This window comes from Anomaloglossus baeobatrachus, chromosome 5 (assembly GCF_048569485.1).
Source record: "Anomaloglossus baeobatrachus isolate aAnoBae1 chromosome 5, aAnoBae1.hap1, whole genome shotgun sequence".
Classification (NCBI taxonomy): domain Eukaryota; kingdom Metazoa; phylum Chordata; class Amphibia; order Anura; family Aromobatidae; genus Anomaloglossus; species Anomaloglossus baeobatrachus.
In genome coordinates, this window is record NC_134357.1 from 586,521,181 (window position 1) to 586,542,045 (window position 20,865).

The 20,865-nt window shown below is 44.5% G+C and overlaps 1 protein-coding gene across 1 annotated transcript in view; it reads left to right on the forward strand.

Moving 5' to 3' along the window:
- Positions 1-20,865, forward strand: part of LOC142313153 (uncharacterized) — a 241,906-nt gene that overhangs the window by 58,983 nt on the left and 162,058 nt on the right. The window contains 1 exon segment of the mRNA XM_075352142.1: positions 12,024-12,220. Within this exon segment, the coding sequence (XP_075208257.1) occupies positions 12,024-12,220 (197 nt within the window).

The following is a 20,865-nucleotide window of genomic DNA, read 5'->3' on the forward strand; positions in this document are numbered from 1 at the left end:
CGGTTGCATGATCCTGGAAGTGTCTGGTATCCATTGTCTGCAATAAGTGATGAGGCCTAAGAAGGCTTGCAGTTGTTTGATATTCCTGGGAAAAGATAAAGCATCAATGGCCGCTTTCCTGTCCTCCGTGAGATGTTTACAGCCTGGTGAAATACAATGACCAAGGAATACGACTTTAGGTTGGCACCACTGAATCTTTGCTTTAGAGACCTTACAATTTTGGGCTGCAAGGAACTGGAGCAAAGATACGGAGAAGTCGTAGCAGTCTTGTTCACTCCCAGCACAGAGGAGTAGATCGTCTTTACATACTGTAAAAGAGCCACTTCTGGATGCTCTTGCTGCCATGGTGAGAGAATGATAGACATTGCTTGAGTGAACTGATTGGGACTGTTTTGTGCTCCTTGTGGCATGACTGTCCATGTATACTGGCCTCCTTGGAAGGTAAAAGCGAACAGATATTGACAGTCTGGATGTAGAGGTACACTGAAGAAAGCGTTGGCGAGATCAATGACAGTGAAAACGGTCGGTGAGGGTGGGATCTGTCCAAGAAGAGTATGTGGATTAGGTACCACTGGGGTTTCCAACAGAGTAGCAGCATTGACGGCCCTCAAATCTTGCACTAACCGAAACTTAGGAGCTTCTCCTTTAGACGTCTTTTTGACAGGAAACAATGGCGTATTGCATGGCGAAACACAGCGAATGAGGGCCCCGTTTTCAAGGAGAGCTGATATTTGCAGTTTGAGTGATTCTTCCTGGATAGATTTCAGAGGATATTGCGGCACTTGAGGTAACTGGGCCCCAGTTTTAAGACGCACCATAATGGGAGGTACTTGCAGACGGCCAACATCTTCGGGACCCGTTGACTATAAAGACTGTGGTATAAGAGCTATAACACTGTCAGGCATTCCATACAAGGGATCGTCTCGATACAAGAGCATCATAGGCAATGCTGAGACAATACACACGTCTTCAATTCCCTCCGGTGTATTGGGATTGTAGAAAGTTACCGTCATGCCATCGCAGTCGAAATTGATGTTGGTTCGGAAATGGTGTAAGAGCTCGGCACCCAGAAGATTAATGGGACAGGTGGGCGACACCAGGAGTCTGGTCAAAACTTCAGAAAAAGGGCCGATTGGGACCGGCACTGTAAGTTGGTTTTTAGTTGGTGTGCCATCTACACCAACACAAGTAAAAGTGTCTGAAGTAAGAGGAACTGACAATGGTAAGTCTTGTTGTCTAATAACAGTTTTGGCCGCACCTGTGTCCACCATGAATTTGATTGGGTTCTCATCTACCAGTAGAGTGACTGCAGAGCAAGGAGAAAAGGCACTTGTGGTAGAAGCCATGGTAGGTTCAGGTGTGCCTGACCATCATTGTGGCTGTTGTTGGGCCTGAGCTCGATCACCTTGTTCAAGTGGTGGGCATTGTCTTCTTGGTTGCTGATTATCGACATTCCGAGGATAGTACCTATTGGACGGTGTTCGACAATCACGTTGGATATGTCCATCCCTTCCGCATCGGAAACAAGGGACTCGGAATCCTCTCCGATCAGGGTAGTTTTGAAATTGTATTGAAGGTTCGGCTGTAGCCTGATGGATGGCGGGAGGGTACACCTGCGCAGGAAATGGTGATACATTAGACTTAACGTATTGAGGGTCCTCAGAGTCCTCTTCCGTCAGGACAACCATCGCCTTCTTGGAGGGTTTCATATTCTTCTGGAAGCTTTTTGCAATAATAATAGCATCTGTCATGGTGGCATTTTCAATTTCCGGGCGAGTCTTCATTATATTGTTCCTAAGCTCCTCCCTCAGGCCAGCGACAAAGGCTTGTGACAAAAGCTGAGCCTGTGGTTTAATCTGTTGTGAGAATCCGAGGTCTGCGAACATCTGGGTGAGTCTGGAAGCATATTTTTAACTGACTCTACTTGATCTTGAGTCACATCCTTAAGGCTGGTAGCTTGATCAGATAAACAGTCTTGTGCCCAGGATTTCAACTGTTCACAAAAGGTGACACCTGATTGCCAGGTTTCTTCAGAAGACAGGCGAGAATCATTCAGGGCCCCTTCCATGACTGGCCAATAAGAGTCTCCTGCTTTGATTTGGGCCAATGACATTAAATCTTGCCATGTAGCTGCATACATCTTCTGGATTTGTACTATACGGCGGTAAAATGGCATAGGTTGGGCCTCTGGGTCTGGCAGTGTGGAGACTAAGGTAGCTGCCTGTCCAGGAGTAAACTTTATGTACATCAAGGGTTCTGGGTCGTCCTTGTCAAGTATGGCTTTCTGTGTCCGGACTGGTACTTGATCATCACTTGCATCTTCAACCATAATAGGTAGTTTCCTGGAGATGATAGTGGGTTTGGATGGGCGAACATATCCTTGGAGGGCATCCTGGAGTGCCTTAACAGTCGCTTCCAAACTTCCGACTAGACAAATTTCTTGCAAGTTCAACATCTGGCTATGGATTAGGGGCATTATGGTTTTAACAATCTCGTTTGCACAAGCTCGGATAGGGAATCCGAAAACTCCAGCCGAAATGGCGGGCAAGGCTATTGACCGTAACGGCATCTGGGTCTGAGAGGCCTGGGAAGCGTGTAGAATGGCTGCTTCGACTGCCTCTCGGAGGATCCGGCAACTGGTGTCATGTTGATTGGAATCATAGAGTGGGCCAACTGCATGAATGACTAGATTGCAGGGAAGGTTGCCAGGGCCTGTAATAGCAATACGTCCTGGTTGGACAGGGCCTTGTGTACGTACTAGGGCTTCTGAGTCACGTTGAATAGATTCGCCCCCAGCCTTGACTATACGGGCAGCTAGGCCACCTCTGTGGCACAGGTGGCCGTTGGCAGGATTAACCACGGCTCCTACAGACATGGTAGTGATGTCTCCTTTTCCAACTGAGAGGAGGAGGGTGCCATTGGCACAGGCATAATAACGCTGAAAGACAGGGTCCCACTCCTCGGATACCGTAGAAAATGAATCCTGTGATCCTCCATCCGTATGGGGGTTATCATAAGCCACACCGTCCTGTGCATAAGTAACACCCTCCTGTCCGGGTGGATCCAGATCAATAAGCTCATGTGACAGTACAGAATGGGTAGTATGTGGTAGGGGCCTATGAGGTTGCAAAACTGGAGGTGCCACTGAGGATGCTGAAAGATTGGGACAAAGCAAACCGGGTTCAGGCACCGGGCTATAATAGGTGCCGGCTGGGGTGATGACTGGACAAAGTAATTGTGGTTTATGAGGTGTAGCAAGATGGCCACCACAGGAAGTTCCAGGCATCTGACTTCCGGGAGTATTACCATGTTGGGACACTACAGGTGTACTGTGAGGGGCAGAAGCTACGGGCGGTGCCAGGGGCGTTACTTTTAAGGGCTCTAAACTAGTTTGCATTACAGCATGCAAAGGAGGGGTTTGGTTAATACCGGATACAGTAACTCCTAGAGAAGGAGAACAATGGGTCACAGTTGGAGGAAGACATTTAGTGACGTCAGAAACAGCAACAGGCAAAGGGGGTTAAAGGGGAGGACTGTAAGCTATAGCAGGCAGTGAATGAGGTCTTTGTCCTCCACAATTATAACAAACACCACAATAATCAGGATTTTGGCAATCACAAACAGGGCATATCCACCCACCTGGACCAACCCCTGGATCGGCCGCGGAACTATTGTAAGACGGCGGCAATGAGGTTTGTGAATCTATCACTTGAACCTTTGATTTTTCACTTAAAACATAACCATACAGTTTAACATCTCCTTGGTCCACTTCAATCTCCTGCCAGCCCTCTTTCTGTAATACCGCAGCTGTCCGAAACCAAGCTCTTGCTGTATCTAACAGATTATTATCTTCAAGTATCCCCTTATTGGCGGTCAATATGGACTTCCATACACTGGGCTGCAGCCTGCCACCTGGTGGTAATCCAACTATTTTACACAATTTCTTACAATTTTTCGTATGTTTTCCCTTCTCGTTTTCCAACTAGGATACTAGCGCTCTCAGCATTCTCCGAAAGAACCGTTTTCCTTCTGAACAGAGTATACATAGTGCTTAATTGGACCGGCCGTTCCAACGGAGTCCTTTCTCACCTCGTCCGCATTTGTAATGCGCAGACAGTGACTCGCATCTAATACGCAGGAGAATCCGCTAACTCCAGCACCCTTAACTTAACTAAAATGAGATTCTTTCCCGCCTCGTCTGCTACGCAGACAGTGACATGCGCCTAAAACGCAGGGGAATTCGCTAATTCCACTTTAAGTTACCAAAACCCTTCCCGCCTCGTTTATTATCTATTCAATATTTAATAAACAGTGGCTGTGTCATCCACAACACAGGGGAATCGCTAGTTTTGACACTTCTGTTCAAAAGAAAACAACTCAACTGAAAACACCGAAAAATGCATGAACCCGTCAGGTTCTGTTCCAATCCAAACCAAAATAACACTTGTCTTTCTTTCAAATCATTAAAACTCCTCCGTATGCTTTACTATACAAAGGCTGCAGCCACCTCCTGTATGTTAGCCCACTGACCCCTCCTTTCTCCTCACTGCAAGCAGCTATGGGTATATGACACCTCCTTTCTCCCTTTCAATGCAAAGACCACGGCAGTGGGGGATTACTAACACACACTGACCCCCCTTCTCCTCTACAGAACAAAGACAGCAGCTGCGCCTGTGTGGGCTTCCATATCACCCCTTCTCCTCTTCACTCCAGGCAGCAATGGGTTTCACCATGTGGGTTTCTAACACACACAGACTTTCCTTCCTGCTCCCCTCTTAGCCAAAGAACGTAGCTGCATCTGTGGGCTCTATCAGCCCCCCTTCTTTGTTCACAGCAAAGAAGAAAAACCTGCAGGCACTGGGCTTTCCTCCACGTCTCTATAGGTAGCAGCAGGCAATTAACTCTTTGAAAAGTAAATCAGAGCGTAGAATCTACACCTTCCCTATGAAGCTAAGACCTCCGCTCACAATTAGCAATAAAAACAGACGATCAGAAAGTATGACCCACGGACCCTATGACGCTATGGGGTCTGGGTCCGTCTCTTTGTTTTAAAACTACCGCCGAAAGATTCAAGCCCGCTAAGGGTCAATAGCGTCAACTCCTTCCTCAGTTCAGGGATCATACCTCGCGCCACAGATCGCCGAAATCACAGGTAGTACTCATATACATTATATATGACACTTACCTGCGATTTTGAGTGATCAGCTCCTGTTTCGGCGGCCTGTGGGTACTAGGAAACGATCCCCAGGATCCGAGATAGAAGTTCGGCCAATCTTTCTTACGGTGGTTCTCAGCAGTGCCTCCAAGTTGTTAAGGATGGGATACAAGTGATCCCTTTTTTCGATCTGACCGTTGTTCCCAATTAAAATGACGTTTGTGCACAGCGAAAAAGAATAATAATTAATTGGAATCAATTATGACTCTTCCTCTCACGACCAAAGCTGAGGCAAAACTGAAATCTTTATTCTTGGAAAGCTAGACCACGAAGTAAAAGGGGTGTAAACAAAAGTTTTAGTCCAATCAAGTATCGTAGGTAGTGGGCTTCATGACGTATAGGATCTGCATATCCTCTCTTTGATTGGACAGTCCAGACTCCAGGAATTTCTTTTGTCCATCTGTCTCGGGTGCAAACAGGAAATGGCAGCCATCTTCAAGCTATACATATATATATATATATCCTAGTATATACTGAGTCTAAGGAAAATACACTGAATATGCAATATACCTATATAAACGTATTAGTAAAAGAATAAAAGAGAACAAAGACATGCATAGATATGTGTGTTTGTTTACATCTTACTAAACTATACCTGAGTCTATGAAATGGCTGAATTAAGTATTTTTGTATACTCAGTTCTCATCCCCAACAGTTTCATTTTGTCACCCTTAGCATTAGGGGTGTTGACGAAGAGCTCATACCCGCCATCCTTACTTAGGGCCTATTTCAGGGTTTGCAAGGGGTGAGGTATTCCTGCTTGGCGAAAGGTTCAGAACCTGTATTGGGTTGGTGAGGTCAGGGAGGCTGAGCTGCAGCTTATTGTCAGAGGTCACCACTTTACCCTTTCCCTAGTGCATTCTTTTCCCCTTCCCTTTGTATTGTACTATATGGCCAGTATAGCTTCTATCCCCAGCCGTTACGGGAGAATTGAATCGCACTATGCATCCTAGATATGTGGAAGTTATTAAGACGCTCTGGTCCCAATTTATTAAAGCTTTAAAGCCAAAAAAGTAACACAAAATCTTTGAAAAGTCACAAAAATTTGGATTAATTCATAGTTGTGCCACATTTTGGCGGCTTTTGGCATTTTCACTCCAAAATTGGCAGAGCTTGGGTGGGACGGGGCTGGGACAGCACAGCTGCTTAAATTCATGATGAGCTGTAGCATTACCTATACCAGAAATCTCACTCCAGTCCCTGATGAGAGTAATATTTCTAGCATGGCACAAGGAGGCACATACCACTAGTCAAACGCTCCAGATTCATGAAAAGTCGTGCACCACTTCATGAATCAGGAGTGGTTTCTCATAAATTGAGCCCATTGTTATAAAAATTATCCCTTTACAAAGGATAATTGTTGTAATAAAAAAACTAAAGGATTTTATATGTCTTATATCCTAGTGGTTATTTTCTCTAGTCACCCTCCACGGCAGCACACATGAGGTTAACTCTGCGTCCTAAAAGGGAAAAGAAACACAAAGTGGTTAAATAACCCCTCCCCACCTCCAGTGTTGTTCCCGTGCCCTATGGGGGCGCGAAGAGGTTACCTGCGGTGCTTTCGTGGCTGGTGATGAGAGCGCCGCATCAGTGTTTCTTGCCAACTGAGCAGCTGAGGGCGAAGCTAGCGCGCTTCCTCCTCCATTGCTGCTCCCGTCTCCTCTGGATTCGGGATCTGCCTGCCCCTCCTGCGCCTCTTGGAGGTAAAGCTGGGAAGGCTGACTCGCCGGGTACCTCCCGTAGCTCCCGACACCTCCTCTTCTCACACACGTGGTAGCTGTGGGCATGCGGAAGTGACGTTATCGGAAGCCCTTTATCGACGACGCTTACGGGTTAGTGCGTTCCAGAGTGGCGCTGCACGGCCCTGTGGTGTTGTCGGCACTCACTCCATTGAAAGCCTGCCACCCCGACGGAAGAGGTGGAGTCATCCACTTTGTGGACAGCTGGATACATCCGGACCTCATTAAAGGGACCACGGTGAGAGCGCTCTCCAGGACTGAGGATGGAGGGAGACCGCTCAACAACTCTGCTTCTGTGGAGCCCAGCTCATCCCCCGGTTTTGTGAGTACAGTGATTTGGGGGAAGATCAGGGTTATGGGCTCGTATTGCTCTGTCGGAATTCTCCTCTTCCTGGGTGTATACTTACGTACTCTACCCCTCCCCCCTTAGGAAGATAAGAATGTTGTACCCAAGAAAGAGAAGACCTCTAGCAAAAAGTGTATCATGTGTAATAAGAAGCTTCCTTCAGACCATGCTAAGAAGTTATGTCAGCCCTGTACTGATCAGGTAGTTAGAGAGGAACAACCCTCCCTTCTGGATGAATTAAAAAACCTGGTACGTCAGGAAGTTCAGTCCTCCCTAGCATCCCTCTCCCAGCCTCTTCCCGCTGCAACCCCTGCGCCTAAGAAGAGAAAACTAACCCTCGTGGGAGACTCAGAGTCAGACTCATTAGAAGGTCCTTTCTTCTCGCTGCTAGATGAGTTGATAGAAGAGGATGAAGGTGTATTTTCAGATAGAGTCGAGATCAAATATTTTTTCTCAAATGATGATATGGATGAACTTCTGGGAGCAAAGCGGGATACTATGGGGGTTGAGGAAGAGAAGGCTACTAGCTAAATACAGGAAGAAATGTTCAGGGGATTACGGACCCGTAAGAAGCTGGGATTTCCTGTACACGAGATAATCAGAGATATGGTTCTTCAAAAGTGGGACGCTCTTCAGAAACACCTTACCATTCCCCGAGAATTGAGAAATGGATTCCCGCTGGAAGAGGACCCCACCTGCTGCTGGGAAGTGCTTAAAGTGATTGTGCAGGTTGCCAGGGTAGCGAGAAAGACAACTCTCCCTTTTGAGGATTCATTACAACTTAAGGATTCCATGGACCGTAAAATGGACAGCCTCCTTAGAAAATCATGGGAGACCTCCGCGGTTCTCCATAAGACCGGGGTGGCTTCTACCTGTGTGGCCAGATCGCTGTCCCGGTGGCTGGGCCAACTAGAGGAACATCTCATCCGAGACACCCCAAAGGAAGATCTCCTGGCTTCCCTTCCACTTCTCCAGAAGGCAACTGGATTTCTTGCGGACGCGTCAGCTGAGTCCGTCCATGTGGCAGCAAGAAGTGGTGTCCTTTCCAATTCAGCAAGAAGGGCCCATTGGCTTAAACTTTGGAGCAGTGACGCAACCTCCAAGGTTAAGCTGTGCTCTATTCTGTTTAGAGGTGAACATGTTTTCGGTCCCGCTCTGGACGAATTCTGGAGAAGGCAACGGATAAGAAAAAGCTGTTGCCAGAAGAGAAACAACAAAAAAAGTTTTTTCGTCCCCCCCAATAATCAATCTACCCAGTACCGAGCAAAGGGTAAAACTGGCCATTGGAGTTATCCGAAAGGAGGCAGGGGAAGGAACATCTTTATGTCCCAAAAGACCGAAGATCGGAGCCATCGCCAGGACAAGCAATGACACCATCAGGATAGGGGGTCGGCTGTTAGCATTTCTCAGTCAGTGGCAGGAGATATCCTCGAATCAATGGGTCATAAACACCATCAGAGAGGGTCTCAAAGTCGAGTTTCCCACATATTCTCCATGCTGTCTAAGGGTCACATCCTCTCCCTCACAGGGGTCTCAAGGCACTCTCATGCTCTGCATTCAGAACTTCCAAAAGATAGGGGTTGTCTCCTTAGTACCAGAGCCAGAGGTGGGTCACGGTCATTACTCCCATCAATTCCTGGATCAAAAACCCAACGGCACACCTCGGTTAATTATCAACCTCAGGCCATTAAATCGTCACATCATCTACAGGCGTTTCAAGATAGAGTTGGTCATATCCACCATGCCCCTCATCGATCCGGGGTTTTTCATGGCCACAATAGATTTAAAGGATGTGTATTATCACATCCCAATCTTTCACGCTCACAAAAGATATTTTCGTTTCGCGGTCCGTAACAAGAGGCGTCTTCAGCACTACCAGTTCAACGCCCTCCCGTTCGGTTTCTTTTCTGCACCTCGGGTTTTCACCAAGATAATGGGAGAAGTGGTAGCATTTCTAAGAAATCAGCACATCTGTATAGTTCCCTACTTCGACGACTTCCTGGTAGTGGCCCCCTCTGCCTAGTTGCTCAACCAACATGTGCAAACAACACTCTGGTTACTACGCAGACTTGGATGGGTCATAAACCCTCAAAAGTCAGATCTCCTTCCCTCTATAAGGAAGATCTTCCTCGGAGTGCTGTTGGACTCTGTCAAACAAAAGTCCTTCCTTCCCATCAACAAGCAGTTGGGAATCAAGAACAAGGTTTTGCATGGCCAATGAGTTGTGACCCTGAGGTTCGCAATGTCAATGCTGGGATCTATGACATCGTGCATCCCAGCGGTGTCCTGGGCTCAGGCCCACTCATGCTCCCTACAGGTTCACATTCTTGCATCTTGGGATGGTTCCCAGAGGTCCCTGAACAAAAAAATATCCCTGCCGTGTCTGGTAAAAACATCCTTGCTGTGGTGGATGGTTCCCACCCATCTGCAAAGGGGAGTATATTGAAGTCGAGAGCCATTAGTGACAGTTACCACAGATGCCAGCCAGAGAGGCTGGGGAGCAATTGTCTCTCAAGTTCCCTTTCAAGCCCTCTGGTCCCAGGAAACCAGATGCCAGTCCTCAAATTACCGAGAGCTGGAAGCCATCTACCAGGCACTCAGAGCAGCGTACCTCATGCTCCCAGGGGCACATGTGATGGTGTACTCGGACAATATGATATTTGTGGCTCACCTTCGACATCAGGGAAGCACGCGCCACTGGAGCCTGCAAAGGATTTCCGGAAGAATATTTTCTTGGGCACAGCGGCATCTCCTGTCAATAACGGCTGTTAATCTCAGAGGTTCTGCAAATACTCAAGCGGATAATCTCAGCAGAAAGGATGTTCATCCGGGGGAATGGTCCCTCCATCCAGAAATATTCCGCACCTTAGTCCTAAGGTGGGGACGGACAAAGGTGGATCTCTTTGCGACCCGTCAAAACGCAAAGGCAGATCAATTTTTTTTCACTAGATCCCAACGATCAGGCGCTAGCAATGGGTGCCTTCTCCCTTCTTTGGAAGTCTTGACTGGCCTATGTGTGACGCCCTGGCTTATCAGGTCGTCACAGGGTATTGTGCAATCTGCCCTTCAGCACAGTATCCACCCTCCTTGGTTATGGGTCCTGGTCCTTTGGTGTTGCCAACAGCTTAACCAATCAAAAACCGAAGGAACATTTTGCACTGAACCTACCAGACACACCATTGGGGGGCCTGAAGGAAATAGGGCCGTCCACATGGAGGGTTGGTAAGGAGAAGTGAGTAAAGTGGCAGTCGAGCTGAAGTTGAGCTGGAGGAGAGGTGGAGAGTGGTGACCTCGTGAGGATCGGTCACGTAGCAGGGCTCCTGTGGTTATGAGGTGGCAGACGTTGGTCTGGGCCTGGTAGGAGCTGGAACCCCGGTCGCAGGGGACAATGTCAAGGGGCACGGACTGCCGAGGAGGGCAGCCGGCGGCCTTGAGCTATCACCGGGCAGGGGCCAGGGCACGACGTGGTACGTGGACCCCAGGCCGAAAAGTAGCTTCACACGTTCCGGTAATTTACCCGACTGGGGTGAAGACTTCAAGTGTCATCCCCAACCCTCTCCAAAATCGGGGTATTAGCGCACCGATGGGATAGGACTTTCCACTACAGTCCAAAGAAATCCTACGCGTGAACCCTGAGAGCAAGCTCACTCCGCTAGCCATACGGGTGAGCGGGATCCGAAGAGTTTTATACCCACGGGTCCAACAGAGACAAAGGTGCCAAGGACAGGGCCACAGGTTAACAGCAACACCAAGGGCACGGACACCAGTGTGCTCCCTACAAGCTGCAGTGGTGCTCAGAATTCTAATTTACAAACTGTCGGTGTTGTTATTCCTGGACTGAGTGAGTACACTGAAAAACCCCTGTTCCTACCCCCAACGGCTCCCACACACCATCTATCCAAAAGGCCCTGGGACATAAACCCCCTACCCACGGAGGGGTTAAACATCAAGCTGCCACACACCACCATCACCGGGCTTACCAACGGCAGCGATGGTTCCTCCCCTTACCACGCACCGTGGTTAGCGTCACGAACTTTCTAGTCCCCCTGTACATAGCCCCCCTTACATCGAGAGGCCGCATGACCCCCGGGTCCGGAGACCCTTAGAGCCACTCCGGATCCGAGCAGCCCGGCTGCTGGCACGGGGGCGGCACATATGCCTTTCCACTAATTTTATTACCGCCAAGGACCCTGCAGAAGATAAGGCCAGACAGAGTTTCTACCATACTGGTCGTGCCACTGTGGCCTTCTTATTGCCTCAGGTTCCCGATCTTCTCCATCAAGGTCCACTCTTTAACCAAGACCTCAAGAGACTAAACTTGGCAGCGTGGATTCTGAATCCGTTATTCTGAGAGCCAGGGGCCTGTCAGAAAGAATCATTGACACGCTACAGGAGAGCCGTAAGCCTGTCACTAATGTTATCTACTTTAAAATCTGGAAAACCTTTACCGCCTGGTGCAGTCCTCGAGTACCTGATCTGTTCCATCCAAATGTGGCTCACATCCTGGACTTTCTACAGTCGGGCCTTGAGAAAGGTCTCAGTCCCAGCACTCTTAAGGTCCAGGTATCAGCTTTGAGTGCTTATTTTGATCAAGGCCTGGAAAACCATCGCTGGGTAAAACGATTCCTATCTTCGGCGGTCAGATCTTGTCCTAGGCAACTCCCTATAGTCCCTCCCTGGGATCTCAGACTCCCTTTGAATTTCTGGCTTCCTCATCCTTAAGATTCCTGTCCTGGAAAACTGCCTTCTTGATTGCGATAACCACGGCCAGACGAGTGGGCGAGATCCAGGCTCTTACCATACGAGAGCCTTATATGAAGATTCTTGATGATCGAATTGTCTTCTGTCCGGATCCTTCCTTTCTCCCAAAGGTGGTGTTGGACTTCAATAAGAACCAGGAAATTATCTTGCCTTCCTTTTGTGAGAACCCACCTAACCAGAGAGAGATGGACTTTCATTTCTTTTGATGTACGTAGAGCAGTGATGCTCTACCTACAAAAGACTGAATCCTTCAGTAAGGATTCCAACCTTTTCATTCAGAGTGTGTTGGAATAGTAGGAAGAAGACAGCCAAGGGCACGTTATCTAACTGGATACTCTTCCCAGGGCCTCCTTCCTCTGACTCACTTAACAGCACATTCCACACGGTCGGTCAGTTTCCTGGGCCAAGAGGGCAGAAGCTTCCATCGATCAGATTTACAGAGCAGCTACCTGGTCCTCTGTCCATACATTTGTCAAACATTACCGATTAGACTGGAGTAGTAAGGAGGCCATATGTCTCGTCAAAAGAAATCTGACAGGTGCCCCGCCCCTATAAAAGTGTATTAAACACACCCCCTCCCCTCTCCTGACAGGCCCTGTATTTTATAGGCTTTTGATTAGGGATTTGATAGTGCAATCCTGATAGTGTAAATGCTTAGGATCCCACTATTTTATTCACTGATTATGAGAAATCTAATTTAGTGTAATTGTTTGGAATCATACCATTTTATTCAGTGTGGTTTTGTTGCAGCAGTTTGTGTTTTATACTGTTTGTATAAAATGAAAGACAGACACACTATCAAAATTTAAAAAGTTTATTGCGCTCAGAATTTAATTACATTCAGTTGCACATTACAGCCTTACCAAGAGGACAAGTTTCTTACCATTACAATGAGTGTGTCAAACCTGTATGTATAGATACAAAGAGGCCCTCATATCTGATCACAACCAGTATTACAATTACCCTTCAATTCTGACAGGTGCCCCGCCCCTATCAAAGTGTATTAAACACACCCCCTCCCCTCTCCTGACAGGCCCTGTATTTTATAGGCTTTTGATTAGGGATTTGATAGTGCAATCCTGATAGTGTAAATGCTTAGGATCCCACTATTTTATTCACTGATTATGAGAAATCTAATTTAGTGTAATTGTTTGGAATCATACCATTTTATTCAGTGTGGTTTTGTTGCAGAATTCTGCTAGTGTAATTTGATTGGGCATATTATGTATATGGCCAAATTTATTTTATAGGCGTTTGATACAGAATTCATTCTGATAGTGTAATTTGGTTGGGCATATTATGTATATGGCCAATTATACTATTACGCGTCTTATGCTGTAAAGCATTTCTTATAGCATCCATGTAGAAAGTTTGTGTTTTATACTGTTTGTATAAAATGAAAGACAGACACACTATCAAAATTTAAAAAGTTTATTGCTCAGAATTTAATTACATTCAGTTGCACATCAATTCAGTAGGAATGCAAAACGTCATATACATTACACTTGTAAAACAGTACAATATAAAATTATAATCACTGACATGATACACTATTTAATAATATACATATGTTACGTCTCTTACATAATTATTTAGAGCATAACAATTCATCAGTCCAGCGGTTACATTGTGAGCCACATTGATTGCAGTATCGGGAAAGTCCTTTTTTTAGGCATCAAACTTGCTTGTGTCAAACCTAATGGAGAATGTAAAGATTGAATTGGACGGCGGGGTGTCGATAGAGTCTGAGGTTTAGATATGCCACTAGCTTCATTGATGGGCATTTTTAAGCTGTCTAAAAGCGCTCTAGTAGTGGGATTTCCCACTATGGTAGACGGTATATTTAACTCGGCCATTGACTGCATAAACGTATTCCATCCCTGGGGTAAATTTCTGTTAGTCAAGGCATGGCTCTGTGTTGTATTACGTACTAAATCCAGCATGTTAGATCCCGGTATTACAGAACCTTTGAAAATAAACTCGTTTTTATCATTCCACGATGTAATATTTTTGTTCTGCAGCAGTCTGTTTAGTAAAAATTCTGCATTCTTTTTATATCGCTGGTTTACATGACTTACAATTTCAATGGCTGTTTTGTTTTCATTAGGGTCTGAATTTGACAATTGCTGATGATCAGACTCAGGAGTGTTAATGATCTTTAAAGTTGATAGCTCCATCGCATCGTGTTTAGCATGAACCAAGTATCTCTGTAGTACATCGCTATATTTTTTAATTTTCACATCGTCTGGTATGTTACGACGCTGTAAAATTTCACTAATTTCATCATTAAGGCGGCGAATAACATTCTGTTGTATGTTGCCGCTAACTGGAGGGTTTAGTTTGATTAGTTCTTGTTTGGGGACTAGATACATTTTCTCTGTATGTTGCATTATTTGCCCGTGAGTAGACTTGTTATTATCGGGATTGCAAAGCCTAAAAGAGGACCTATAAACCCGCCGGTCTGCTTTAGTAGACGTTTCTTTTTCTTTATGGGCTGTGCTTTATCACTCAGGGTTCTTATAGCTTTACGCCACTTCTTTAGTATATTTTTTTGCCGCTTTTTCAGAGGAATTCGCCCTTTCAAGATGTTTAATGCAATCTCTGCAATGGCTGTAATTAAATCACGGCTCGCATTGCATAAAATAGTTTTTCTGACAGCAGGAGTTGCCTTCACCAGCGTTTTTAAGAGAGCCCAGTTACGACGGATTCTCTCAGACATCTTTACAACACTGCGTACACAACATAGAATGTCTGATTTAGTGTAAAATTCACTTTTTAGAAGTAATTTTCTTTTGGATATATACAGCTGGCATAGCTGGTGGAAACAACCCCGTCCTTAAACGAAGATCCTCAGGGGTATTGGCTCTCAAGTCTACCAGCAAATACCCATAAGGCTCCCGTGTGGCGTCCTCAAAAGCTTCTAAGAAGAAGCGCGTTTTTCCAGGGTACATTTGGCGAGCTAACGTAACAATTTGTAATTTATCTCGAGGATTATTAAAAAGTATCATGTACTTTGTGTTCAAATTTATCGTGCGACTTTTCTTACCCTGACAAAATATGTTTTGTACCAGGTAGAAAATGCTGAGGTTTCTGTGGTGTACATACTTGGTAAATGCTTTTTCTATCTCACAGTTATCACTAGCACTCTCCATTAGGTCATCAACAATAGTCAAATTTACCTTGTCAGGCGGGAATAAGTCATCATCTACGAATGTATGCGGCAGACCCTCCACAAATCTGATGTTGGGAAAAGAGAGAGAAACTTCATCATACAGTTTTTGCCAGCATGAATAAAACCAAACAATATTATCGGGTTTGTGCGAAAAATGGGTTTCAATATTATGTAATAACTGTTTTACGAAATAACTTTTTCCAGAATTAGATGACCCTGCTAGAATACAGGAGAATGGGTGCTGCAGTCTCGGGTCCATCATGATCCGCAACTAATAGCCGAATGGAAGGGTGGTAAAATCGTCTAACAGCCGGCGCTTTGTGTAAACACACTTTTGTGTTTTGCGTAATGGCCTTGTTTCGATATCCCAGTACTTTTTATTTCTCACAATACCCGATTGTTCAATGATAATACGTCTCTGGGTTTCTGCGTCACAATTACGCGGATAGTCCAGTACTAAATCTTTTAGACTGTTGAAATTAATAGATTGTGTGTTAGCAACATTTAGTGTTATACCCTTCACTTTTAAAACAGTTTTGCCATTATTGAGTTTGTATCCGTAGGTTTTTGGGCCCGCAGATACAAATTCGGTGATGTAAGTGTCCTCGGGTATCTCACTGGTCAATTCCCCCAGGTAATCACCTAAAGTTGGGTTCCACTCACCATCTCTCTGCACAAAAATAACTGAATCTGTGTCGTGATAAAGACACCTTTCCTGCAACCGGTCCAGCAGAGAATAAAGCTCTAGTCTGGCATACGCCGTTGTAAAACAGGCGATAAAAATGTTTGTGTTTTTGTTGACGGTGTGGTGGCCTTTTGCATATTTCCAATTAATGGTAGCTGTTTCATCATCAATAAAATGAAGCATTGAAATCTCATAGTACGGTAGAAACACATGCTGAAAAAGCTCATCGGGGTCACTAACAATGCTGGTACAAGGTAAATTAGATCGAGGGCAAACTTACCCCATAAAGAATTTAAAAACAGCTTAGATATTTGCCTCTTAGCCGGATTCACGCCTATATTTTCATGGTGCAATTGCACACCTTCTCTCTCTAGAAAACAGTCAATGTATTGCTGTTTCTTGGCGTCATCAGTGCACCAGCTGGGATAGCCAGAAGCTTCCTGCTTATCCCTAAGATGTAATTTAATGTACGGGGCAAACAGATCATCACTGGTTTCAGGAAAATGCCAGATTTCAATTTTAACAATTACAGCACAAATCTGTGTTTTGCTGTTAGCGTGTGTGCACTGATGGCTGACACAGATGTCAGTGACGCCATTTTATTGAGCCGCGCTAAAAGCATACACACAGCCCTGGGCATCCCTGAGAGTCAGCTAGTAAGCTTTAGCGATATTGCAGTTTTTGAGAATCATCTGGACGTCACAATTAAAGTGTTGTATTACAATAAGGGTGATTGGCGGCAGGAAAGGTGTCTTTATCACGACACAGATTCAGTTATTTTTGTGCAGAGAGATGGTGAGTGGAACCCAACTTTAGGTGATTACCTGGGGGAATTGACCAGTGAGATACCCGAGGACACTTACATCACCGAATTTGTATCTGCGGGCCCAAAAACCTACGGATACAAACTCAATAATGGCAAAACTGTTTTAAAAGTGAAGGGTATAACACTAAATGTTGCTAACACACAATCTATTAATTTCAACAGTCTAAAAGATTTAGTACTGGACTATCCGCGTAATTGTGACGCAGAAACCCAGAGACGTATTATCATTGAACAATTGGGTATTGTGAGAAATAAAAAGTACTGGGATATCGAAACAAGGCCATTACGCAAAACACAAAAGTGTGTTTACACAAAGCGCCGGCTGTTAGACGATTTTACCACCCTTCCATTCGGCTATTAGTTGCGGATCATGATGGACCCGAGACTGCAGCACCAATTCTCCTGTATTCTAGCAGGGCCATCTAATTCTGGAAAAAGTTATTTCGTAAAACAGTTATTACATAATATTGAAACTCATTTTTCGCACAAACCCGATAATATTGTTTGGTTTTATTCATGCTGACAAAAACTGTATGATGAAGTTTCTCTCTCTTTTCCCAACATCAGATTTGTGGAGGGTCTGCCGCATACATTCGTAGATGATGACTTATTCCCGCCTGACAAGGTAAATTTGACTATTGTTGATGACCTAATGGAGAGTGCTACAGATAACTGTGAGATAGAAAAAGCATTTACCAAGTATGTGCACCACAGAAACCTCAGCATTTTCTACCTGGTACAAAACATATTTTGTCAGGGTAAGAAAAGTCGCACGATAAATTTGAACACAAAGTACATGGTACTTTTTAATAATCCTCGAGATAAATTACAAATTGTTACGTTAGCTCGCCAAATGTACCCTGGAAAAACGCGCTTCTTCTTAGAAGCTTTTGAGGACGCCACACGGGAGCCTTATGGGTATTTGCTGGTAGATTTGAGAGCCAATACCCCTGAGGATCTTCGTTTAAGGACGGGGTTGTTTCCACCAGCTATGCCAGCTGTATATATCCAAAAGAAAATTACTTCTAAAAAGTGAATTTTACACTAAATCAGACATTCTATGTTGTGTACGCAGTGTTGTAAAGATGTCTGAGAGAATCCGTCGTAACTGGGCTCTCTTAAAAACGCTGGTGAAGGCAACTCCTGCTGTCAGAAAAACTATTTTATGCAATGCGAGCCGTGATTTAATTACAGCCATTGCAGAGATTGCATTAAACATCTTGAAAGGGCGAATTCCTCTGAAAAAGCGGCAAAAAAATATACTAAAGATGTGGCGTAAAGCTATAAGAACCCTGAGTGATAAAGCACAGCCCATAAAGAAAAAGAAACGTCTACTAAAGCAGACCGGCGGGTTTATAGGTCCTCTTTTAGGCTTTGCAATCCCGATAATAACAAGTCTACTCACGGGCAAATAATGCAACATACAGAGAAAATGTATCTAGTCCCCAAACAAGAACTAATCAAACTAAACCCTCCAGTTAGCGGCAACATACGACAGAATGTTATTCGCCGCCTTAATGATGAAATTAGCGAAATTTTACAGCGTCGTGACATACCAGACGATGTGAAAATTAAAAAATATAGCGATGTACTACAGAGATACTTGGTTCATGCTAAACACGATGCGATGGAGCTATCAACTTTAAAGATCATTAACACTCCTGAGCCTGATCATCAGCAATTGTCAAATTCAGACCCTAATGAAAACAAAACATCCATTGAAATTGTAAGTCATGTAAACCAGCGATATAAAAAGAATGCAGAATTTTTACTAAACAGACTGCTGCAGAACAAAAATATTACATCGTGGAATGATAAAAACGAGTTTATTTTCAAAGGTTCTGTAATACCGGGATCTAACATGCTGGATTTAGTACGTAATACAACACAGAGCCATGCCTTGACTAACAGAAATTTACCCCAGGGATGGAATACGTTTATGCAGGCAAAGGCCGAGGTAAATATACCGTCTACCATAGTGGGTAATCCCACTACTAGAGCGCTTTTAGACAGCTTAAAAATGCCCATCAATGAAGCTAGTGGCATATCTAAACCTCAGACTCTATCGACACCCCGCCGTCCAATTCAATCTTTACATTCTCCATTAGGTTTGACACAAGCAAGTTTGATGCCTAAAAAAAGGACTTTCCCGATACTGCAATCAATGTGGATCACAATGTAACAGCTGGACTGATGAATTGTTATGCTCTAAATAATTATGTAAGAGACGTAACATATGTATATTATTAAATAGTGTATTATGTCAGTGATTTTAATTTTATATTGTACTGTTTTACAAGTGTAATGTATATGACGTTTTGCATTCCTACTGAATTGATGTGCAACTGAATGTAATTAAATTCTGAGCAATAAACTTTTTAAATTTTGATAGTGTGTCTGTCTTTCATTTTCTACAAACAGTATAAAACACAAACTTTCTACATGGGTGCTATAACAAATGCTTTACAGCATAAGACGCGTAATAGTATAATTGGCCATATACATAATATGCCCAACCATATTACACTATCAGAATGGGTGCTATAAGAAATGCTATATAGCAGAAGACGCGTAATAATATAATTGGCCATATACATAATATGCCCAACCAAATTACACTATCAGAATGAATTCTGTATCAAACGCCTATAAAATAAATTTGGCCATAAACATAATATGCCCAATCAAATTACACTAGCAGAATTCTGCAACAAAACCACACTGAATAAAATGGTATGATTCCAAACAATTACACTAAATTAGATTTCTCATAATCAGTGAATAAAATAGTGGGATCATAAGCATTTACACTATCAGGATTGCACTATCAAATCCCTAATCAAAAGCCTATAAAATACAGGGCCTGTCAGGAGAGGGGAGGGGGTGTGTTTAATACACTTTGATAGGGGCGGGGCACCTGTCAGATTTCTTTTGACGAGACATATGGCCTCCTTACTACTGACTGGCTTTCCAATCGGGATTTGGCCTTTGGTCGTAAAGTCCTACAGGCTGTGATCCCGCCCTTACATTTTTCGTTGGTACTCCTCCTGTGTGCTGTCGTAGAGGGTGACTAGAGAAAATGGAATTTATCTTACCGTTAATTCGGTTTCTAGGAAACCCTCCACGACAGCACCATTATTCCCTCCCTATCAATTTAATTTTGCTGCATTTTAATGGCTTATTTCTGAAATAAAAGATTTAGACCATTCTTTCATTTTGTGGTTACTCGGAAAAACACTGGAGATGGGAGGTGGGCAGGGATTATTTAACCTCCTTGTGTTTCCTGCCCATATTAGGGCAGAGAGTTAACCTCCTGTGTGCTGTCGTGGAGGGTTTCCTAGAAACCGAATTAACGGTAAAATAAATTCCTTTTTTTTGCAGGGCTACCCACAAATTGAGATGAGCGGACCCGCTGAAGTTCGGATCAACTTTTTCAGACTGACTTTAGCTAAAGTTCAGTTCGGAACCGGACTTGATTAGAACCCCAATGTAAGTCACTGATTGGGTATTTCGGTCTTTGCCCACATACAGCCATAAACAGAGCATTTACGGGGGAGTGAAGTCAGGGTTTACACACTACATCCTATACCGATGTTTTTACCCACTCATGAAAGCCATTCAAACACTGCAAGGGACTTGCACTTTGCTGAGCACCGAGCATACCCAAACACACTGATGCTAGATGGAGTGGTTAGGATACATAAAGCACCCAAACTCTGAACTCGAACACTGATTTTTTTCTGGTTCGCTCATCTCTGCCCATAAACCTTTATTACAGTTTAGACTATGGGTGTAGAAGAGAACAGAACTAAAAGGGGTCTATTTTTTGGTGAAGAGTAAGTAACAGTTATGATACTTATGATGAAGTTTTGTGAAGGGAATCTGTCACTAAGTGTTTACCCCTTAATAAAAAGTCAGAATGGAGAAAGCGAATGGAGAAAGGGAAGGGAAACCCTGTGTCTATGTAAGGGGGAGATAGTGACCCCTGAAAAAGCCTACCACTGGGTCCTGGGTTCCCTCACCGCCCTTGATAGGTTCCACACCTATGCACATAGCCAGATACCAGAGTCTAGGCTGATCCTGATCTGAGCCCTTGATAGAGAGTGGATGGGATCAGCTCT